This window comes from Stegodyphus dumicola, chromosome 3, assembly GCF_044657685.1.
Source record: "Stegodyphus dumicola isolate Sdum_Otavi_A_Nest chromosome 3, ASM4465768v1".
Lineage (NCBI taxonomy): Eukaryota > Metazoa > Arthropoda > Arachnida > Araneae > Eresidae > Stegodyphus > Stegodyphus dumicola.
In genome coordinates, this window is record NC_140770.1 from 205,815,813 (window position 1) to 205,841,550 (window position 25,738).

Consider the following 25,738-nt stretch of genomic DNA (forward strand, 5'->3'; position numbering starts at 1 on the left):
TTCTCCCTCAGTGTGAACTCCTGCTTTTCACGCCTTGTTGCACTTTTATCTAATTCTTCTTCTTTGTCTTCTATGAAGCTCCAACAATTTCTATCCAGTAACAGCATTTTCATGTCGACTTTCCATCGATCCCAGTTGTCATGGTTTAATAACTCAAAACCTTCAGGTAGTAATGACATCTTCAATTAAGTGTGAGCACAACGACTTGAACAAACTTCTAAGACAGGTCAGCTTCTTTTCGTGGATAACGGCCCTCTTCACCTTCAATGCTGAGTTGAACTGGGTGACTGATTAGCTGTTGGCGCTGGGCCCATAACCCTGCTGGCAGTGGTGATAAAGGCAAAGCATGTTATGCTTCCCTTAAATAAAGCTAAGACTAAACTAAATAAAATTCTTGCTTTATTCCGTAAATAAAATAAAAAAAGCTAACACTGTAGCCTTTACATTTTAAAATCATTTGATTGAAAGCAAACTAGCATAATGCTAACTGATAATCACACAAGAGAACAAGAAAAAAAAAAAAAAAACCAAAAAAAAAAAACAAGATTCGCCGATACCGGCGTACATATATATTATACTCGGCTAACCCGCCGATCTTGATGTCATCGGCCAATCAGCGGCAACCACGTTAGCTTACCTCCAATCAAAATTTGCATGTGGAAAACTAAAGCTAACATAAAGGTCTTATGCGCACTCTTAAATGCCTGTGCGCATGCGTGAACGCGACACATGCGCAGAAAGTTTGTAGCTTTGAGGTCCGGATTATAGATCATTCCGGATTATGGGTGTCCGAATTAACGACTTTTGACTGTATAACATCACATGTATATTAAAAATATAAACACTTTGAGCTCAAGTCATTCAAAATGCACCTTTATTTTGATGTTGTATCCTTGTTTATAAGTTACATGATATAAAGTCTGAATAATTAATTCAGAATGTACTATAATTAAACTACAGAAAAGTTAAAAACAAGGCATTAATTTTAAAAATGCATTAAGCTATGTTTTCAGTGTGTGTTTAGCCTGTGCCATAAACTTTTATCACATAGAATTTTGATGAAGAAGTAAGGAATCATTCATCTGTGGTGGCCATTATGTTCTGTAAAATTATGGAGGCATAAAAAGTATTCAAGGAGTATTAGAATGCTAATTTTTTTTTAAATTTTGTTACAGGCATGTACATATCATCATACAAAAACTTCAGCTATTTAAATGTTAAAAACCTACTACTTTTGCACTGACAATAAATATTCTCCACATGTGTTTATTGGATCCACTGCAAGATTTATTGTATGCAAGGGGAATTAGTTTAGTTTTTAATATGTTTTCCCACATCTGTAAGTTTGATGTAAAGGTTAATTTAGGTATAAAGCCAACCATGTAGTATTTTTAAAGAATGTATTGAAAATTTACAATAAATATATCTTTTCCTCTATGTAGCATTGTGGTCTGTGTGAAAAATCCTTTGAAGGTCTTGAAAAAAAGCATCATTGTCGTGTTTGTGGTGGAGGTTTTTGTGAAGATTGTGCATCAAAAACTCGTGTTGTGCCAACATGGGGTACTTCACCTGTGCGAGTGTGTAATAATTGCTATACTGATGGTAAGTGCTGTTAATTATGTTAGAAATTGAATTTCCTTATACTTTGAATGAAAGGATTATGGTCTGAATATATTGTTAATTAAAAAAGGGAATTTAAAAGAATTTTTTTTTAACTTGACATTTAAGTTTTTAGAACAAGTAATGTGCCATTGAACATTATGACAAAGTAGAAAAAGTTATATAAGCCTTCTAATCTTGTTTGGGTTAAAAAAATATACATAACAATCCAAAATACAGTACAAAGTCTGAGATCTGAACTGTTCGGGAATTCCGGATTTGGAATTTTTACAGGTATTACATCATCAATTTACATCCAGTAAGTTGGCATGTAGAAATTATAAAATTAAAAAAATGAAATTGTGATTTATGATCTAACGGGTATCAAAATTTACAAAAAAGAAAGCTTAATATTTATTTGTTTACTTTATTAAACATTTCTTTCAACATAAGTTGTTTACATTGCTTCGTTTTTTGTGCTAATATTTTCTCTTTAATTCTATAGACAGATGTAATTTCTTGTTTAGTTACAAAGTTCTATTGTTCAAGTCTAATTGCTTTGTCAAGCATTCTGATTAAGTTGTCAATCAAAACTTTTCATTTTCAATAACCTCTCTGTCACCTTCTTCACCATCAGTAGCAGTATTTTCTGGATCTAGAACCATACTACAAATTTCACCGTCCATTAATTGATTCATGATTGTGGTTTCATTGCAATAAAAAATTTCTGTTATATCATCTTCATTTATTACCGCTTCTCTAAATTTCTTTACGAAATCCATCAATTGGAAAATCACCTTTGTTTGCGATATTCAAATACCTTCAAATTCACGGCTATCATCTACATCATACTACCGTGAAACAGTAGCTGGCCATAAATTATGCTAAGCACTTTTTAAAATATCTGGAGGCATATTCACCCGCGGTCTTGCAATGCTCCGCACAGCAGATTTTATGCTAAAATATTCTTGAATAGTCTTGCCATTAGTCAAGAAATTTAACATGGATTTTAAAAAGGTTGCTTTATATTTTATTTCAGCGCATGCAATATTCTGATATCCATAGGCTGAATGATGGGCGTACAGTTTGGAGAAAAGAATAATACGGATACATTATCTTTCACTAAAACTTAAGTGTGAGCCAAACTGTTATACATTCATTGCAATTTTTGCATCATTAGGTAAACCAGTCAAATTCAGATGTTGGAAACCAATCATTCATTAACGCGTGTGTCATCCATGTTGTTTTATTTACATGATATATAATGTGAAAAATCTTTATTCCTTTAAATGCTTGAGGTCGTGTATTTTTCCGATTATGAAACATTTGCCCTTGTGCATTCCTGAAGCATTTGCACATGCTAAAATTGTTGGTCTCGCTTTGGAATCTTTCACACCAGTTAGGGCCTTTTCTGTAGAAGTTGCCAAGGTATTTCGCAGTACCAGTTCGTGGCCAGAAAAGACCAATTTCATCAGGTTTTCACTATTAATGAGTTAAATGAATTCATCTGCAAATAGTTCAGCATCAGCTGAGTCTTTTTCACCTGAAATTTTTAATTGCCTTTTACCATGGCGATTTTTAAATTTAGTTAACCAACCTGTCAAATATGTGCATTCATTTTTTAAGTTAATTTCTTCATGAAATATTTTGACTTCAGCCATCAACATTGGACCCGTCAATGGCACAGCCTCACTGCAACGCTGTCTGACCATCCCTTTTAGCATAAGGAATAATTTTTCAATTTAATTCATTAAATTTTTCATCTTTTCATTGCAAGGGGAGTGTCGCAACCCCCACAAAATTCAAAAAGTTCTATTTTCTTATGTCATATACAGTTGATTTTCCCATGCCATACTCCTCGAGATTTTGAGACATATATACCTTTATCCATTTTTTGCAGCAGTTTCACTTTTTGTTTAATGAACATCAGAACATGCTGTCACTTTGTAGATTTTGTTGCAGCTGCAGTATAATTTTGGCATAATCGAAAGTACAAACTTTAATTTTCAGAAAAATGCTGTATTAATAACAACCTGCAAAAAATAATGAGCTGGATCAATTCAGAAAGTGAAGGAACAGCGCAAGCTGCTATATTTGAAATTCCTTGGAATCAGTAAAGTATAAATCAAATTCTTCCTCATACACTCCTGCTAAAAAAATAAGCAACAATGGCAAAACATGGAATAAAAACAAAAACTATTTAATCGATATACATGAAATTGATCCAGGATGTCGGTGTGATTACTTGACTACACAGCTAAGAATAAAGCAAAGACATACAAAAAACACACGTGTTATGACCATCACATCACAAAAGAGCAAACGGGTGAGAAGCACGATGGAAACTTCACTCTAATAACAAGTATCATACTCTGTGGCTGAAATGCATGCTAGACATTGGTGAGGCAACCTGACAATAGTGTTGTTGATTGCTTGTTGTGGCAGTAGCACCCATTCCTGTAGTAATATATGTCGGAGCTTGTGGAAGCTGTCTGCGACAAACTTTGACATCTGTCATACCAACATGTCCCATACATATATGGACTTCATGTCTGATGGAATTCAAGGCTGATGATCTAGCAGACTACGCCAGATGTGGAATGATTTTACTCTCCGGATAACTTCGCATCACTTTTCGCTCTATGCGAGTGGGCATTATTATCCATAAATATTGCTTCAGTACCCATTGCAGTCATAAAAGGATGCACAAGAAGGTGTAGAATTTCATCACAGTATAAGATTGCTTTGATGGAACCACCAGGTATGACACATAGAGGTCGGTATGGCCGTTCGTTGCTATCCCAGCCAGCCCATACTAGTAAGCCTCCTCTTCTGTTGTGGTTTCTGACAATGTTTGACACCCGATAGTGTGTCCATGGTCCTGGGCATATCATTGTGCTTTGGGAATCTTTCTCGACATTAAATCAAGAGGTGTCCATAAAGAACACATGGCCCCACTGCTCTAGTACCCAAATGTAATGTTCATGGGCCCAATTCAGCTGCACTTTGACATGCGATGGAAACAAAGGTACATCGTCGGACATGCAGACGATCTTCGTGCAGTCAAAATGACACAGTTTGGCAGGATATGGGCCGTCTTGCAGCAGCGAAGAAATGCGACACCTGTTGTAGTGCTGTTGGTCATCTACGGCATCTTGCACATAGCAACAGGAAGCGATTGTCTGCCATTGCGGTAATCTTTTGACATCTAGACCCACGTTTTCTACAGTAGTTTTGATCCCATTGGTAACGATTCTGCAACCTATTGATGGCATTGTGATGCACATTCAATTACCTCGCAACAGCAGGATTGTCTTGCAGCACAAACTTGCAACATCCAGACAGCCCTCTAATGCATTTCTTCATGCAGATAGTGTCTTCGGCTGATGCTGTCTGCTTTGGCTATTTCAGATTACATGGAATTATGTTTGTTTGCGAACTGACACATAGGTTCAGCATGTCTCTTTTAAAGGCATTGAGGTGTGACTGTGAGATTGCTTTTCCTGCTAATTTTCATTGCTTATTAGCATTTGGCATTGCTGCCTCTACCTTATATGTAAATTATATGTTTTATTGCCTTTTTTACATTTGTATCTTTTCTTTTAGTATATGTTACTTATTTTTTTAGCATGAGTGCACTATCAGTGGGAGGGAATTTGATTTGGAAGTTTGTAAGATAACTTTCTCATAGCAGTTGAACGCTTCATTCCACGATCGTGCTACAATTCATTGGATCCCCATTTGGGGTGTTAACTCTAGCAGAGCAGCAAGGGGCATTGACCTTCAGTTGGTGCCATTGTTGGTGAACCTTCGCCATTGACAACTCCAAGCTGTATAGACCAGCAATGAAATGGTGCTGATTACTAAATAGAAACGGTGCCACAAGACTGACTAGATTGAACTTTGGCAGCGGGAACTTTTCTACTGCTGAGAAGGTTACACTCAGGTGTCAAAGAAAGTTATTTGCTTAAAATATAGAAAAAATGGTGTTTCTGTTCCAAAAGTAGTTCTTTTCTGAACATTGCCATCAGAAATAAAGCAGTTTTGTTTTTTCAGCTGCTTCAGTGATGTTTGAATCAGTTTCTTCCACAATGGAAAAAACTGTCCAAAAGAAACAGAACAAACTTAATAATATTTTTCTACTTTTTTAATCTGTGACTAGCACTGATATATTATTAGTTTAAATATACCTATTTTCTTTATAATAGCTTCATTTATACACTTGTAGTAACCTGTTTTTTGTAATATATATGTACATATTTGTGTACTTGCTAGGAGATTTACTTTCCCCTCTATGAATTTTTAAATCAATTCTGAAAGTGAGTTTCAATACACTAAATTAGAAAAATGCCGAAATAACATTATTTTTCAATGAGAATATGAAACAAAATTGAATAACATAATTAAAGCTACATTATCATAAAAACAGAATAATAGAACCGAATATTTTTTGATATAATCTATTTTGTAATTTTAAATGGGTAATTTCAAAAGAGAAGAAAATTTGCACTAATCCTTCTGAACTTTAATATCAGTTACCTTATGTAGTTCATGGGACATTTCATTAAAGATAAATTCTTGTCTATCATACAAACAGCATCAGGGAAAAAGATTTTGCAGATATTATATTCTCAGTGCAGCTGGTAAGCTTTTTCCTATGTTGGAGAAAATCAGCAGAAAGAAATTGATGCTTTTTACTTCTTTTACTTATTATTAATATTTATATTTTTATTCATCTATAACAATGCTACATTGTTAATCAATTAAATATTTTCATTGTATGTATATTTAGTCTTAATTTTTATGCCTGCAATAATTTTGGTCCTTCATATGTATGCACTTTTGTGTATGCTTCCCATATGATCTGCTTTCACATCTGTGAGTTTGAATGAATTTTGATATTAAATTTCAGTTCATAATATATAAAAAAAAGTGGGAAGAAGAGAGAAGAAGAAGGGAGGAAAAACTTAAGTACATTTGTTACTTGTTAATTTCTTCCATTTTCTTCCTTTCCAGTTTATTTCACTGCCTGGAAGAAGTACGCTTCTTCCAGGCAGTGGAACATTCTCATTTTGCATCAGTTCATTTAGTTTGCTAGTTTTAGTTGTATACTTTGTTATGAATAATAATACAAATTTGAATGGGAAAGTATTGTAATCAATGACTTATATTTAATTTAAATAATGAAAAATATGGCACAATGTATATTTCATATTGTTAATAAGTAAAAAATTAAGAGGGGAATGTAATTATTTCTTAAATAGGTTCTTGAGAAATGAGAACTTGTAAAATTTAGTATCATTGAGTGAAAATTTAACACAGATATTTATTACAAAATTTCTGAAATTTGTTAAAAACAAATGGAAAGTAAATTAGCAGCAAAGTTTATACAAAATAGTATTTTGTAATTTAAAAGAATGTTTAGAGGGGTGTGTATGGGCTCACTCACATTGCAATCACAAGGACCAGGATGTTCTAAGGTGTCTGCAAATCAGTGATTAATTTAAAAAATCAATTCAACACACCTTGTATCTTAAGGAGAGAGGAGCTGTGAAAGATCCAAGGAGATGCTCTCCTTCATGGACCTGCCACCAAAAATATGTATAAAATACTGTATTTATTCAAAAATAAGAACCCTCTTTATTGTTGTATTTTTGTTCTAGAATTTAGTATAGTTAGGTATTTTAATAAATGAAATTCCAGAATGAGAAAAAGGAGTTCACTTATCATACTATATATATATTGTTTAAGTGTTAAATAAAACTTATAGTTAATACATAAGCAGCATAACTACCACTAATTATGCATCCATTGTACGGGTTACTGATATACCTGAACACAAATAAGTAATACTGCATTTTAAAATTTCCCTAGTTTTTCTATACCATAGTATGCCTTTATTTCTAATTAGAACCATGCTGTCATTAAATATTCATTAAATATTCACCTACAATTTTTATTTCTTAAAATTTAACCTAAAATGTAAGGGGCAATCAATCATATATTTGGATGGATCTTCTTTTGAAGTAAATAATGGTGGTGTGCTGTATGAAGTAATTCTGTATGTTTTTCGAAAATAAAACCTGCAATTGGTAGGTATTCATCTTTGTAAAATCTTGGCATATGCTATTATTAATTTCTATATTATGATAATTTATATGATGAAATTCCAAAAACGTGTTTTTTTTTTTTTTTTATTTTTTTTTTATTGTGCCTAGTTTTTTAGATCTTATGTTAATACGTTTTAAAAGTATTTTTTAATCTTTGCATTATTATCTGGTTATATCTGAGAAAGAATGTTGTTAATATTAGGATTTAATATATAGTTCAATATATATTGTTTTAATGTAACTTTTTTATTATTATTTTAAATCCTTTCCTAAGATTCTCTTCCAGATAACTTGTCAAATGTTCAGAATCTACATAATCCCCCAGAAGTTACTGTTCGGAAGCTGGGAGAAGCTGTCCATACAACTCTTGAAACTGTTGCTTCAGCTGTTAGTTATCCTCTTGGTGAGTTCTTTTATCTTTTTCCTATCATGTGCTTTTAGAAGTGAAAGCTAATGAATTTTTGTCAGCTTTCCAATTAGAATTTTTTTTAATTGTGTAGTAAGTTTTGCAAATGAAGATTTTAAATAATCAACCATCTCAAAATTTTTATTGAAGCTCATTTCATGTTCTTCTGAAACAGTTTAATTGATCAGTGAAATTGGTTGTCATATGTTGTTGAAGTTGCTGTTTTAAACCCAACTGATGATAAATCATAAAGAGCAGATTGGTTTTAAACTATAAATTGTGAACAAATTAAGTATTTATGTCTTTGGGAAAGAGAATAAACATTTTATAGATAGTTTTACTTGCAGCCAACAACAGTTTGCATTTGAAATAACCTTTCAAAATAAATTTTTTATTCATTTTAATAATAGGAAAATATCTGATGTGTACACCACATGACTTCCTTGCACGGAAATGTTATATGCATTTTTTGCTGCATTTCATTTAAACTTATTGGTGCTACTTTGTTAGACAGGCACAGGGGGTTTGGCGATTTTCCTCGGTGTGATTTTTACAATCACCCGCCGTCTTGAAAAACACCATTAAGGATAGCGAAATATTCAACACTTTAAAAATATGCGATATCATTGAAAATAATGTATTAATTTTTTCATGAAAATGTCTTTTTTCAAGATTGCAGGCAATTGTAAATGAATATAAAATACTAAAGTAAAGTAATTACTTTTATAGCAAAGAAATACAATAACAGCACCTCTTTAAAAACATCGCAACAATGTTTAATAAGATTAAAATATTACTTGAACTGAAACACTTTAAACTACACAAATTTAAAATAAATAATTTCCTGTGATCTTTGCAACAATTTACATAAATTACACATTAATTTACACACTAAATAAAAATACATTTATTATGAATATAAAATACTAAAGCAAGGTTATATTATTACTTTTATAGCAACGAAATACAATAAAACCACCGCTTTAAAAACATCGCACAGACGTTTAATGAGATTAAGATATTACAAATTCAAAATAAATTTCCTCTGACCCTTGAAACAATTTATAAATGAACCTCTAATTTGGAAAGCCAGGTTGGCCAAAATAAGGTCTCAAAGAAGAAGTACTAGATTCTGATACCAATAATTGTTGCTACTTATCAATAAAGACATTCATGAGTAAAGCTGAAGCCATTGCAAATATCGATATTGCTGCAAATATATGCTGCCATTGCAAATATATGCAGTTATTATTTGAATTGAAACACATTAAAATAAAGTAAAAAATAAATAAATTCCCTCCGACCCTTGAAGCAATTTATAAAGGAACCTCTTATTTTGAAAGTCAGGTCAGCCAAAATAAGGTGTCAAAGAAGAAGTACTAGATTCTTATATCAATAATTGTTGGTATTTACCATTAAAGACATTCATTGGTAAAATTGAAGCTATTGCAAATATCGAGTAGATCCAAATATGCCGTACAATCCACAAAAGGTAACTGTAAATGGTGCTTGTACGTATAACGGAATAAAATTTCTAAAAATTGGTGCAGTAATGCACAAATATTCTGTAACCAATCAGCGAGCCAATGAACTATCCAGTTAAAAACAATCACAAGCAGATCACGTCATATGGCACAGCGCTGCACTTCTAATACTGATTACATCATCAACAACATTAAAATTATTTAAATAATCATAAATAATAAAATCTGTTTTTCAAATAAAAGTGAAAAATTAAATCATATTTTAATATTTAACAGCCATAAATAGTATTTAAATCACAAGATTTATAAATATTATAACACAAAATAGTATTTTTCCGTTTCGCCGGTGCAAATCTCGTCAAGCAAAATTTATTGGCGACAACACTCAGTATATGCATAAAAAATTTTAACAGATGTTAGTTCTAAGAATTTTTTATTTTGAAGGCAGAAACATTTTAATATCATTTAAAATTTTACAAAAAGACAATAAATAAAGACAATTTGTAAAAATACATTAATTTAAGAATTTATTATGCTCTCTCATGGTTCAAAATCCTAATTCAGCGGTTCATATCACATGACCCCAAGTGATCTCATCTCACATAAACTACAGTACAAAAATCTAATTCTCTATGTAATTATCTACATTAGTTTCAAGTTGAAACTTAAATTAAATCTTATGAAATACAAGTTTAAATGCAAGAATTATTTCAATTTGTGCGAATAGCTTACTCAGTCAGGAGTTATGTAAAACTGCAGTGCTGTACTTCACTAGTGCATCCTCATTAGAATTTATGAATTTAACCCTTGACTTTGCCTTTTCTATATTTTCACCTTCAGGTGAGCAGTGTGATTGCACCCTAATTAACTAAATTACCATGAATGGCCTTAGGACATAAAATTTAACTATGTGGTAAAAATTCTATGTAGTTGTATGCCAGTATTGAAAGAAACAATCAATCTGATAAGAAATGACTGCGACTTGTTTTGAAAATGAAACATAAAAGATCACCAGCGAGGATATTCTGTTTGGCATCAGTTGTACAATTTTTGGCGACTTTATCGCCTGCGCTCGCAAAATGGAAAAATACCCACAAAATTTATAGATCTTAAAACGCATTATTTTAAAAATAAAATGAAGTCATTTGTTGCATCATCCACAGTATAAAATAGTTTAAAATATCATAAATAATAAAATCAATATTTCAAATAAAAATGCAAAATTAAATCAATTTTCAATATTTAACAGCAATAAATAATATTTAAAACACAGAATTTATACATATTGAAATGCATTATTTTAAAAATGATGTCAAACATCACAGCGTGCAAATTATGGGTTACCATAAATCAATGTTCCAGCAGTGGGTGCCATCATGCCAACATTTGCACCAAGGAAAACTGCAAAAAACCTGTGCAGTGTCTAACAAAGTAGCACCAACTTATTTCCTCGAATTTCATCAGAGGTAGATTTCTCATTCAATTAGTTCAGTTTTCATTTCATGAGAAGGCAAATATATTTTCATTGAAAATTCAAAGATGTGGAAAACATAAAACACCAAATAAAGTTAAAACAACTAAAAAAAAAATTTTATAATTAAAATTAGAGTTTCTACTAAAAAACAAGTTATTTGGCCAGCAGACAGGAAGACAGATTTTTCGGTGCATAAAAGTGTCCTTTTGATCTCTTTTGGAAAAAAGACACTAAGGGTGCAAAAATACTTAATTCACTATTCTGCTAAGTTTCAAATGTAAACAAATATGGCTGCTATTGTTAAAAAAAAAATTAAGGCTTAGTCGCACTTAAACAAGTTTTAAGTTGTTGATAATAACTAAAGGCATAAAAACCTTAACCAGAAGATAAGAACAACATAATTCAATCAATTTTAAAGCAAAAACTGCACAATTTACCAACATATAAGAATAAAAAATACTGAGCTTAATGATCCGAGTAACAGAATGGGTATATATGCCTGATGATTTAATGCTAAGGAGGAATCCGGATACGTTATTAGCTTGTAGTTTTAGATGGCTGAGTAGAACGATAAAAAAATGACACCGACACAAATGAATTTTGGAGACATCCCAATCTTCATTTTCACACATATGAAACCATCTTAGCAGACATTTATCCAGTCATAATGAATTACAATAATTCTTATATACACAGATAGAGGGATATGACATCATTTTAGGCTAGTGGGCTTAGCAGGCAGGGACGTGTAAGCAGTGGAGGAAGCTAGGAAAAGAATGACGTAATTTCTTGCAAGCGGTGTTTAGACCGAAGTAGATGCAATTGTAGAGACAAGCTATAATTGCTTAATTTTAGGTTAGGTTGCTATATAACATTTAAGGATCTTGAATTTGGAAAAACAGTTGAATTTAGGGGAAGAGCACCAAATCTAGAATATTTAATTTTGAGGTCACCAGTTATTCTTAAAGCACTGCATTCAGTTCTCACTTCGCGACAAGGCAAAAATACGTAAAACCTCAAAATATCTTTATTAAAAATTGAAAATTATATGAAAATATAAAACACCATATACAGTTTAATCAATTTTAAAAAAAATTATGCTTAAAACTAGAGTTTTTTACGCAAAAACAAGGAATTCTGCCCGTAGACAAGAATACAGAATTTTCGATGCACCAAACTAAAAGTTTACTTTTGGTCTTACTCAGCAAAAAGACGCTGAAGAGGCAGAAACTGACTTGATTCACTATTCTCTACTAAGTTTCAAATGTAAACAAATATGCCTGCTATGGTTTAAAAAAAGGGGGGGCACTTGAACAACTTTTAAATTGTTGATAATTCTACATTTATTGCATGCAGATAAACTAAAGGCATAAACACCTTAACTTGATCATAAGAACAACGTAATTCAATCACTTTTAAAGCAAAAAATGTACAATTTACCAAGATATAAGAATAAAACTAAGCTTGCTGTGCCAGGGACAGAGTGAGTATCTATCTATATATATTTATATACTTTTGGTGTGGCTGATTGCAATCAAAAAGTGAGGTGCAGAATTACATGTTATATCAGACTCATGTACAAAATTCCAACATTCTGAAACAAATGAGTTGTTTATGCAAATATTTTTGATTATGCAAGATACATACATATATGTATGTACAGACGTCACAAAAAATTCTTCTATATCCATTTTACAGTCTGCTTTGGGAAAAAGAGTCCTTTATTCTATCCATATGTACAAATACCACACAAAAATATCATTTAAATGGATTTAAGACCGGTCAAAATAGATATTTTCATTGAAATATAATCCCAGAATGTTTCGCGATTACAGTTGTTCCTTTACTTCGTACAGGGATGTGTGGGGGGGGACGTTTGCTGTATAAAGTCAAGAAATTCCTCCTGTTCAACTAAAGCCTTGAAATTTTTTCATTGAGTGAAGAAAAATAAGAGATCAGTAAATTTACTTGCAAGTATTTTCCTTTGCAAAGGTATAAAGGGGAGACGAAATCAATCTTGTTGGATTTTTCATCTGCTGTGTTATGGGGTTTTTGACAAATTTTGGCTTTGTTCACAAGATGAACTAAATGCCAGGTGCTGTTTTTAAGAAGCATACTGAAACCATAAATAAGGTGTTTACAGAATCCTAGATTAGCAATAAAATTCTTGAATTATTATTAATATGTTTTTACATGAGCATTAATACACTCTTTTGTAAGCATTAATACACCATGAAGGAAGTTCTTGTTTTTGATGAAATTGAATATGTGTATAACTCATACACAGATAATATAATTATATAAAAAATCAAGGTCATAGTACCTGTTCATGGCTCACAATCACCCATTGAGTGTTCAAATTAATACAGTCAAAAGTCATTAATCCGGACTCGTCGGGACTTCAGCGATTCCGGATTCTCGATTTTTCCGGATTATAGATCATCAGTTTAAATCTCGTAAGATGGCATGCAGAAATTCTAAAATTAAAAGTATGAAACCGTAATTTATGAAATAAAGAACAATTATGATCTAAAGGGTATCAAAATTTGCAAAAAGAAAAAGCTTAATATTTATTTATTTACTTTATTAAACATTTCTTTCAATGTAAGTTGTTTAAGTTTTGCTTCGTTTCATGTGATAATACTTTCTCTTTAATTCTATTAAATAGACATAATTTCTTGTTCAGTTACAAAGTTCCGCTGTTCAAGTCCTATAATTGCTTTTTCGAGAATACTGACTAATTTGTAAATCGAAATTTTTTCGTTTTCAATAACCTCTGTCACTTTCTTCGCTATCGGAAGCGAATTATAATGACGAGGAACTTGTTTTAAATCATATCAAAGATGGAGCACATCGAGATGAAATACTACATTTGATAAGGAATTATAAGCCAAAATAAAATAAAAACATCTGCTCTGAAGATAAGGATAGTGCTGACAGATCAACTTCCAATTCATTACGCGCCCGCCGCGGAGTTCCCCCGCCGCGGCATTCCCCCCGCCGAGCAGCGTGAAATTGATAAACAGATTTCGGATTTCAAAACATACTTTCGCTTTAGATCCTTTACATATTAACAAATATATATCGGAAATTCTATTTGATATAATCGAAAGTTTAAACTTACTTTTATAAAATTGCTCTTACAGTCTGCAAAAAATAATATCCAATTCGAAAATTAAGCAACAACGCAATCATCAACATTAACTGAAATAGATAATTATTTAGCTTTTACGTCCATTATACATAAAAGGCGCACGCGAAAACGTATTCTGCACTTGCGCACACTCATATGCTCAGTCGTAAAAGGTCTTACGTGCACGCGTAAACGCCTTTGCGCATGTGTCAACGCGGCGCATGCGCAGAAAGTTTTTTTTTGTTTTGAGGTCCGGATTATAGATCATTCCGAATTAACGACTTTTGACTGTAGATGGTCGAACTGCCCCTGGCGGCAATGCATGCTTAAATTCGTCAAGGCAAGGAGTGGTAGAGGTTCCTTATGTCATCCTGCGACACATTCTGTGAGGCATTCATCAGTTGTCACTCCAGACCTGCGATATTTTATTGTGCCCGAATCTGGTGGCCCACCATGTCCCAGACATGCTCGATTGGTGAAAGGTCTTTTGACCTTGCTGGTCAAGGAAGAGTATCAACCACACGGAGACAGTCCAGAGATATGCTAGCGGTATGTGGCCTGGCATTATTTTGTTGGAAAAAGGCCCCAGGATGACGTGCCAGTGAAGGGTAATGCAAACGGCCGCAGGATGGTATCAGCATATGGTTGAGCTGTTAAAGATGTTGAGCTGTTAAAGATGTACCACACCATCATACCAGGGGTTATGACTGTATGCCTTTGTAGTACAAAGGCTGATTGGGACTGCTGGCCTCGTCCTCTCCAGACATAAACAGGGTGGTCATCTGCTTCAAGAGTGAAACGGGATTTATCGCTGAACACTATGCGATGCCAATCTGATGGCAACCATGATGATCGGCTGCAACACTACTCCAGACCACTCCGCCAATGTTGTGGGCTCAAAGGCAAATGTATTAAAGGCCTCTGTGATCATAACTATGCCTCAGACAAGCGACATTAGATGGTGGACGGTACCGTGGGAGGTATAGACTTATCTGTAGTGCGTTGAATAGTCGAAAATGATACCGTTTGGGGCAGTTCATGCCTTGCAAACAATGATCCTATCTTGCCTCGCATTTGTGATCCTTGACAATTTCCTTGTAGCAACCATTGCTGCCAACATCTTTGCACAGCAGTGTCTGGATGCTGCAGGTGGTGGCCTATTGCTCGGTATGATCACCCAGCTTCACGCAACCCTATAGTGCAACCATGTTCAAAGTCGTTTAGTTGTCTGTAAGGTTTTCGATATCGTTGTAATGGCAACTGTAGTTGCTTCTTTACAGAATTACAGTGGCAGCAACAATAAAAGATAAACTTTCTGCCTCTGTTACTGATTTTATATTTTGCGAATTGTGCACTAGAAATGTGCGCTATGATTGCAATTCCTGTTCATTTGCTGTGAAACTTTGATCATTTGCATGTTCGATCAAGATGTTTTTGCATACCAAATTTCGTATTGATCGCAAAAGTCCTTCTTGGTGCTTAGTTCTCTCTCTCTCTCTCTCTCTCTCTTTTTTTTTTTTTTTTTTTTTTTTTTTTTTTGCAAAAGAGTGTATTTTTAAGCAATTCAAATCATTTGTGGTATTATGACTTAAAAAAATTGCTGCTGTTGATGTTTTTGTGCAAAATTAATCAATTGTATGCTTCTTAAAAGGAAATCTTCACGTAAATTATATAAAATCTGCGAATGATTACATCTTTATGCTTGTTGCTAACTTTCAGAGTTATATATCAGCTCCTTTAGATCACATACCTCAGCATGAAAATATTCAAATAAATATTCATTGATTTGACTTGCAGGTTTCATTTTATCTTTTGAAATAGTGGCTGTTTGTTTCTCCTTTCATCCTGTATAGCTATGCATTTAAATATGTACTATAGTTTCTGTATTATTTCCTCTACTGCTCCTGCTTTCTTGATTTTCCTTTAAATTTATCTCTTAATTACACTGTACTTCAAATAGACATTTGCCAGATAACAGCTGTTATTTTTATGTATGTTTTCATCTTAAGGACTTATAAGTAAATTATACCAATTTTTTCCCTCAAAATAATACTTAATTTTTAATTACACGATTCTGAGAATTAGTATTATTTTTCTGTTTTCACTTTTGTTGCTTAAATATTTTGTATAATAATACTCTTGTTCTTCTGTGAGTATATGCTTGCACATCACTTTTTAGCTGTAATTATCTTAGCATCATCATCAAAATAATCAGATCCATTTCTTTATATTGCAATACAAAAGAGACAATTTCTGATATGTGTCAGTGTTGCATATTGGCCACCATTAAATATGTTGTTCTTATGTTCATGTAAGTATTGTGAATAAAAATTTTTTTAAAGTGCATCATTCTGTGCTTATTAAAATAACTAACAGAAGAGATATATTTCTAATATTTAGAAGAATTTTACCACAGTCAAAATGGGCTGATGATGAAAGTAGGTTTTCTTGTTGGAAGTATCGAGGTGGCACTTCATGTGAGAAAATCATTTGGCACATGTTGTTATACTACAAAAAAGATTCAAATATTCCTCTTAACAATGAAAGCAAATTATCTTTTTAGAATTTGTATCAAAATTTTTGGTTATGTAAAAGAAAATATATTAAATCTCTTTTTTCCCCCTATGTTTAAAGGAATTATAAAAGATTCTGCCCGACCATCCTATTGGGTTCCTGATCATCTTTTGACTAATTGCTATGTGTGTAATAAAGAATTTGGTCCTAAGCTATCCAAACACCATTGCCGATCATGTGGAGAAGGAGTATGTCATGAATGCTCTTTATCTCAGAAACCTGTTCCTTCAAGAGGTTGGAATTATCCTGTGCGTGTGTGTAACACCTGCATAAAAAATAATTTAGTTTAGAAATGGAAAACTTTTGTGACATAACTGCATAGGAGCACTGACTGTAGAACCCTGATTATCTGAGGTAATATGGATAGATCTGCCTTATGTAATTAAAAACATGAGTAAAATGAAAAGCCACATGTATTTCATATTAAAAATCACAGATATAAAAGATTTTTGTGGCATGGTGCCGCTTTTAACCTCTTTTTATATTTTAATAAATTTAATGGCACATATAAATGAAATGTACATTCACATTAATTTTTATGGCACATAATTTATTGTGTGGATAATAAGTACTGTAAAGATTCATGCAAGGCCCGGTGGCACAATGGCTAGCTTGTCACGCAGGAACAACACAGGTCCAGGGTTTGATACTCGGGCTGTGAAGATTGATTCAGCCTTTCATCCCTTGATTGGGTTAATCAAATGAGTGTCAAGTTTGCTTGGGACTAAGCACTGTCGCAGGACCCTGCAACAAGCTGACCACTTGTCCAGGGTATATACTGAGGCCCACAGTCAAGAAAGCAGATATCAAGGCATTGCAGGCCATGGCTCACTAAGGGTTGTTGCACCACTCACTTTAGTAAAAAAAAAATTAAAAAAAAAAAAAAAAAAAAAGTTTAAAGCATATACATTTTAATATGAATGTAAAGTCTCCTAATATGTAATATTATTTTAAACATTCTTAAATCTGTAGTGAACAAACTAGTCTTTAATGCATGCAGAATGTAACATTTGTAATATTTCATTTGAGATCAAGAGTTATGTTGAAGGAGTGAGGAGTTAGTCATACTTATATTTCAGCAGTCATCAGCTCACCTACACTTGATACTGTATTTACGGAAAACTTCCTGTTACTTCTAAAAAGGCTAGTCTATAACACTTACAGGTTTCTTGGATCATTCTGGTGTCTCTAGTTTTACTGTGTGTGATATGCAAAAGTTACTAGTGTATATGTAAATTCAGAGGAAATTATCCAGAGCTGAAAGCTAATTTTCTTTTTAGTTCGTCTACACCCATCAGCTTCTGAATTATAAATCTTTTATTAGTATTTTTATTGGGCCTCTTTTAACTTGAACTACAATATCTATATAATTTAATTGCACAAGATCTTTCAATGGTCTGCATCCATAGAATATTGAAAAAGCCTTTTTTAATGCAGCTTGTGCATGTGATTCAAATATGGGCACTTAGACAAGTAAGGAAGTTATTGAAAGTAATTGTGATGTTCTTCAGAGCACTCTTGAACAACTTTTGCATGATAGAATGAGTAATTGTCATCTGCAAAATATTTATGAACTTTATATACCTAAATATATGTTTGATACTTCCTTCAGAACCTTAAACTATATGCACATGACAAAACAGTTCATTTGTTCAAGAGTTCCTGCCAAGCACTTTGATGACATAATACAAAGTGGAATGTAATATGATTGAAACATAATTTATTTCCTGTTCTTTATAATTCATTCAAATTTATTCTTATTATTGTTGAATCAAGTATTCCTGTTTGCAGAAATTTACCATATTCTTTTGAGCATTTGAATACATTCTTTGATATTCCCTGCCCATAGTGTGGTTTAGTATGGGTTGCAGAATAGCCAATTTTGAATGAATTCTTCTTCTTTCCCCTCCCCATCTAAAGGTTTTTTTTTTTTTTTTTTTTTTTTTTCCCCTTTCTTCAGACATTTAAATAATGTTCACCTCTTTGTTATAACATATCTTTTGGGTGGTGAAGGTTAATTAGACAGTATGAATTAGTTATTTTACTATACTAGGTCTTATTCTTTGGAAAACTAATTTTTTAATTTTTTTATTAATTGCTATGCTGTGAACTGACAAACTCTTTCAAGTTTTGAAAAATCATTTTATTTTTATCCATTGTCAGAAAATTATTTTGATTACTGGTATGTAACACTTTTAAATAGGTGCAAAGATCATGTAATTATATTTGACGTTATATAATTTACATTAATGCACAACAAGTGATCATTGCACTAATTTGCATAAAGGTTTCTAAATTCATTGGCCCATGTGCATGGATAATCTTTAGTAAGAGATATATAATTGCTCATTTAGTGAGTCTAAAAGCTGAAAATTTTTGCATTGACAAGAAATGTAAATATTCCTGTAAGATATTTTTAAACTCTGAATAAAAGCCAAGTAATGTCTATACTTAATTATTGCTATTATAGATCATTCACAAGTGTTTGGTAGTTTTCTCATATATGCATGTGGATCTGACTTTTCTTTTTTAATTTATATATATATATATATATATATATATATATATATATAGTTAAACCTTTTTTTTTTCTTTGTTCATCATGAATTAAAAACAAATATATTTTGTGGTAAAATGGTAGTAGTTCCAGTTTTATTTTTTCTAATACTATCAGATACAAATATTAATCTGAATGTTATGTACATCTCTCACATTTTAGCAATTAAATTTTATATTGTCAGTAGGAAAATATTTTATATTCCCAGTTTTTAATGGTCTTTCAGGGATTAAAAACAGTTAATCTTGTGACATGAGCCATTTTTTAAAAAATATATGATAATTATATTAAGTGCATTTTACTTTTTCAGTGTTTATTATTTTTTTATTTTGAAGTATTCTTATTTAGACAGTTATGTAGACCTACTGTAGAGATTGTTATGAATAATAAAATAATAACACAAATAGTAAGATGATATAATTATGATCTGTAGTGCTATAAATAAAATAGCTCTTTTAATTATGCTGCATCTCTTTAAAAGTGTTTCTTTCTTTCTTTTTTTATTGAATGACTTATAATAATGCTTTTTCATGTCTGAGCAATTAATTGTAATGCTCTGTAATAAAATTAAACAATACTGTCTGCTAGTAGATGTAATTAAATATCTAGAATTTTGTTTGGTTACTCTGTTATACACTTTTCTTCTTGTCCTATATTTTACGTGTTCTTTCAAAGAATGTAAAATAATGTAGTCTTAATCCTGACTTTCACAATTATTTTAAAAATTTTTCATGTATATATGTTCCAGTTAAAATCTGATTTAAAAAGTGCATTTTGATCTATTGTGAAAGAATTATGTTTTTGTAGCTATTGAAGTTAACTTATTAACTGAAGCTATATTTAAAAAATGAATCTTTGTATTTATGAAAGTGCCAGTTTTTTTATTTGAAGGTATTAATATCCTTTTCTTAAATTTGTATATTAGATAATTTCTAACTCATTTTTGACATCAGATTAGTAATAAAGTATGTACCTGCGTAATCCTTCCTCACAATCTGCCACCGAAAGTTTTGTTTTTTCTCAGTAGTGTAAAGTATATGAATTTCCTTTATCTTTGTTTTTACCGTATGATTTCTTAGAATGCTTTCATAGTTTCTCATGCATGAAAAAAAAATGCTCTACTTTTAGGATATGTATTAACTGAAACCTTAGTTTGCTAGCATAATTCATTCCAAAAACACGCTTTCGCTCCAAAGCACTCATTCTTCAAAGTAAATTTCCAAGTAAGAAATAACAGAAATTAAAGTCATTTGTTCAGCAACCCAGAAATATTTATATAAAATAATAAATATAAAATACAAAATAAAAGTAAAATTAAATTAGCCTGAAAAGAGTCGTGGCTAACTAGTGCATAAATTGGTACCTGTTGGTTCTTTCCCTCCCCCCCCCCCTCCCTGTGCGACAAGAAACCTAGCCAGTGACAGTTGCTTTTGCCTTCTTTTGAGAATTTCTCTCACCAGCAACTGTGTGATAAAATTGCTGAATTCTGGTAGTTCAGTGTGAATTCGAGTATTCCTGAATAAAAGTAGCATTGTATTAACATCCTTAAGGATACATTTTTATCAATAAGTGGCAGCTCATGAATAAATCTATCAGATTCAAATCTGAGGTTGCAATCAGACCTCGGATATGAATTTCAAATAAATTTCCTCTCAGCGGAATTGAAAGTTTTCCTGTGATTTATTTACAAGACTTTATTGATGATCTTTAGGTTGATTAGGATGTGGGAATGATTTTTCTGAAATGACCAGGGAGTAAATTTTGCTCCCTTAGTCACCTCAAAATGTCACTGAAATAGCACTTTGGTATAAAGCTTTGAGAATTTTTAAAAGCCCTGCTAATCTTTGAGTGTGAGTATTTGAGTGAAATTGAGAGAATTCGAATTTAATGAACTCAGATTCCTTCAGCAAATTGTTTTAAAAGCCTGGAGGATGAACGAGATCATTATATATAACCACCAAGGCTTTCGGCAGAAGCTCCCTTTCGAAAAGATATTTATTCATTACATAATTAGAGACCATAATGATACCTAATGAACAAGATTACGAGTCTTGCTATTGGAGTTAATAATATTTAATTGGCTGTTCTGCATTTGCATTTCTTGAAAGTTCGTGGATTCACAGGTTGATATGTGAATAAAGGATTGACTTTTAAATCCCCTAGAAAATAATAAGAGACTGGGGTGGTCTTATATGAATTTCCATGAGACTTGCCATTGTGTAGGTATTCATCTTTTTTCCAAAAAGACAGCATCTAATCACAATTAAAAACTTCCTGCGGAAGATAACACTCGAAAAACATGAACTTAGGGAGCCTGGCAGCAAATGCCTTAGGTACCGAATTTGCAATTTCTCCATGCCTTACTACATGTTTTAAAAATACTAGATTATCCCTTGCTTACTTTGATTTTTTATCAGTGTATTTGTTAGTTAACTTAAGAAGTAAATGTACAAGGCCTTTTTGTAGGAAAAGCTCTTCGACTTCAATAAATAACTTACTAATATTAGTATTACTTGCAGGTTGCTTCTTGTTCATTCACTAGAAAAACAACTTTTCTATATCTTCCAGAACGTGTGATTATTGCTTTCACACTCCTGTGGCTACTTTTACTACATTATTTCTTAATTTTTCTGTAATATTGAGCAAACCATCAATGTAGACTCATTATAAAATTATGCAATTTCATTACTCTTGCATACCATTCATGTGTCAGAATGATGTCCTTCTTAACTGCCTTCCTTTTTTTCACCACTTTTCTTTATGGACGCTAATGTTGCAATACAGTTGCTAAAGGGCACTTACATATAAAATAAAAAGAAGTGCTTTTTGCACATATATGATCGCAATACTATAGTAAGCAGTATATATTCATATGGTTATTGATTGTGCATGTTAAGCATGCCAACTGAGACTGAGCATGGGAAATGATTATCTATAAACCCTCAGCAAGAGATGGAGTAGATATATTAACAGGGCTGTAATCGCAAGCTCAGCAAACAAAACAAGACATATTACTCTCTGTGTTCATTAACATTTTACTTATCTTGTGAAATACTTGCATTCCAAGGTTTCATTTTATATTAAATTCATATCATCAAGAAAGCTTTGTTATACTGATTCTTTATTTATTGTACGAAATAATTTAATTATGTTTTAAGTGTAAATATCATTTACATGCTCATACTTTCCACAACAGCTCGAATGTTATTTGGATTGTGGAAAGCAGGATTGTGTAATTTTAATCATTTAAAAAATAAGTAGCACCAGTTTTTTTAAATGAATTTGGGTAAAGAAATTTGTATTTCAGTATTTGAGTGAAATATTAAAATAATAGTTAGTAGTAAGTATTTAAGAATAAGTTTGTAAATCTGCATTGTAAAATAGTGCAGTGTTTTTACTTAAATACTTATATGTATTAATCTTTTAAAAATTAAAAAAATTTCTAATATCCTCACAATTCAAAATTGATTCTTTTTAAATTGGACTATTTTGTTAAACCACATGCCAAATTCTAAAAACAAAAGCTTTCTTAGCTGATAAATTATTAAATAATATATTTTAGTTGCAACCCCATAAGCAATCCATGAGTAGGAAGTATTGTCACCATACTGTGGTGCATTGCCATGCACTACAGTCTTCTCCTTTCCCTTCTTTTTCTAATTTTCCTTTCTTATTTTCTGTCATATCTCTGGCATTTTTTAAGCTTATATATGAATAAGTAAATGTTTCTGATTAAAAAAAAATATTTAAGTTTTCTGATGGTACACTTTGCACCGTGAAAATACAAATTTATATCAACTTTTAAAAGAAATCAAATTGATTATAAGGCCTGTCATTATTTGTTATAACGTTAATTTAGGCTTTTTTAAAATTTTTTATTAATAATATTTAAGTTATGGAGATTATAATCTGTGAATGTTTTCAGTTTACATCTGTTAAATTAATCAAAAGTTGATTTTGTTATTGCAGAAAATATTATGTTAGGAAAGTCACTTTAGCAAATGTCACATTTCAGTGATGCATGCAGGATTATGCTCATTTCTATGAATACGAACTGTCTCAAATTAACTATTGCCCTTCTTCATGCATACATGAAAATACTTGTAACATAATCTTAAGTAATTATTTGTTTTACATTAAGAACCTTTTTTTATTTAATTGTCATACATCATTCCATCCATCAATTATAGCATATTTTTATATCATAAAGAGATAGATTGAATATGTTTATGAGAAATGCATTACAGGTATAATATAGACGTAGTATTTTGAGACACTTATCTGAAATTTATTTTTTAAAGCATGTAAATAAGTCTTGTTTCATAAATGTTTATTGCTGGTGTATATAATCTGTTTAAGGGCAATTTAAATTATATATTGTACATGAACTATGTGTGAAGAATTCAGGTATCTGATTAAATTCTGTAAACAAAATTCTGTCTGAGAAACAACAGGAAAGATATTTTTCTGTAAGAATAAATTATTTTGTAACTAAATGTATATTTTAGTAGTTGGTTACATTAATTGTAGCAAATACGTATAGAGTTGCTACAAATAAAAAACTACCTAAAAAGGATGTTTCATAAAAAAAGTCTGCAATCAAAAGTACCATGAGTTTGAGAATTTCTGTTTTATTATTAAAAATATTAATAAAATTTTCTAGTAGTAAATCAAATGTAATTTATGAAATCTTTGAAAATTGATAAATTGTATATATATATTACATACACATATACATACATATTATGACAGATAGGTAGATAATGTATATGCAAGTTCAGTTTGTATAATAGAAAGTATTCCATAGGTTTATTTTGTGGTTAATAGTGTCATTGTTGATGGGAAATGTGTTCTAAATAGCAGAGAAGTTTTGCAGTATATACATAATGTATATGAGAGGTATTTATGAGGAATGTAGCTCATTGGAAATGTATTCTAATGCTAGAAACTATTCCTATGGCTATATTATAGGTGAGAGTAAATTTATTTTTAAGTATCATAACTAAAAAGCAAATATTCTTTATATTTTCCAGTCACTTTTCTCAGCAAAACTGCTTAATAAAAAAAAAAAAAAATATGTGGTGCTTGTAGCTTCAGTTTCATTCCTCACGACATCATAAATGAATTTCATAATAATATCTCACTATTAAACATCATTATATTTCACTTGTCACTACCAATTTCACTTTGTAAAGTCTTTGTTTACTCTATCTGTTAAGCCTGAATTGAGTGTATTTTAGTAATTTTTAAAATAAAATCTATGAAATCCAAAAACATTTTTAGTATAAGTATACCCTACTATATTTCACATTGTTAATTACTTTCTTGCATTGTTAGTGAGTATTTTGGCACATGGGGGCTATTTAATCCATAAATGCAGATTTTTTACATATGCTATTAATTAACCATTCGTAATATTGTACTGAGAATAAATATATACTTATAAAAACTAATTGTGTATATTGTAATAAATAAGGTTCAATAAAGGATTTTATATCAAATATGTATTCTAAATGTAAAAATTAAATTACTTTATTCTGCTTTTTTGTATCTTTTTTATTTTATAGCATTTTGAAAATTTCCAATAAATACATGTTAAATTAAATGTTAATAATTTATTATAATCTATGTTGAGTGGCATTTATATTAAAGTGAATGCTCATGGATTCTGAAAATTTGGACAGTTTAGAAAAAGGGAAGTTTTGGAATTAATGCCATTATTCCATATTTATAGTATAATCGTTTTCAAATTTAATTGTATAAATTATATATAAATTTCTATGCAAATTAATTAGAAGTAAACTAAGCTCGAATTCAAATATGCAAGATTTATTATATCCATAATTCTATGTGGCATAGAATGTTTAGAAGTTTTAATACAGTATAGAACATGATGTGGAATGTTTTAATACAGAACAGAATGTTATACAGAACCTTTTAATACAGATGTTACAGATTTTGTATTTATTTAGCTATTTTTAATAAAATTTGTAATTAAAATTGTTTCCTATTCCCCTGCAATGCAACACAAGACTTATTTGAAGAAAAAGCTACGCCGAAAAATTAAAAATACAAGAGTACGCGCATTTAACATTTAATAAATACATATCTCGTAATTGTACTCTTTTGCTATCCAGAAAAATAGAGAAAATACCAGAATGTTGTTCTCATGTAGGATTAAAAAGATTATAAAACCTGGAGGAAAACATCTCAATTCAGTTGTTGTTTACTTAGTTCTTGCTGATTCTAGCGAATTCGCGGTCAGATCAGATTCGCTTTCTCTGTTTTAATTTGAGTTCTATTAAAAGTTTTAGTAGTTTAAAATATAACTACTGTGAGATATTGCGATATTGTACAAATTTCTCTGAGGAAATTTCAGCATTTTGTTTTATTTCTTAGGA

At 31.3% G+C, this 25,738-nt stretch overlaps 1 protein-coding gene across 2 annotated transcripts in view; it reads left to right on the plus strand.

Moving 5' to 3' along the window:
• The window catches only part of LOC118186037 (zinc finger FYVE domain-containing protein 1-like), an 84,773-nt gene extending 59,894 nt beyond the window's left edge, over positions 1-24,879 (plus strand). The window contains exons 10-12 of one of the 2 annotated variants that reach the window (XM_035356025.2): positions 1,443-1,602; positions 7,984-8,112; positions 16,841-24,879. In XM_035356025.2, the coding sequence (XP_035211916.1) occupies positions 1,443-1,602; positions 7,984-8,112; positions 16,841-17,070 (519 nt within the window). In that variant the 3' untranslated portion in view covers positions 17,071-24,879. The remainder of the gene's footprint in view (positions 1-1,442; positions 1,603-7,983; positions 8,113-16,840) is intronic. The other variant, XM_035356033.2, reaches the window with a different exon arrangement.
• The last annotated feature ends 859 nt before the right edge of the window (positions 24,880-25,738 follow it).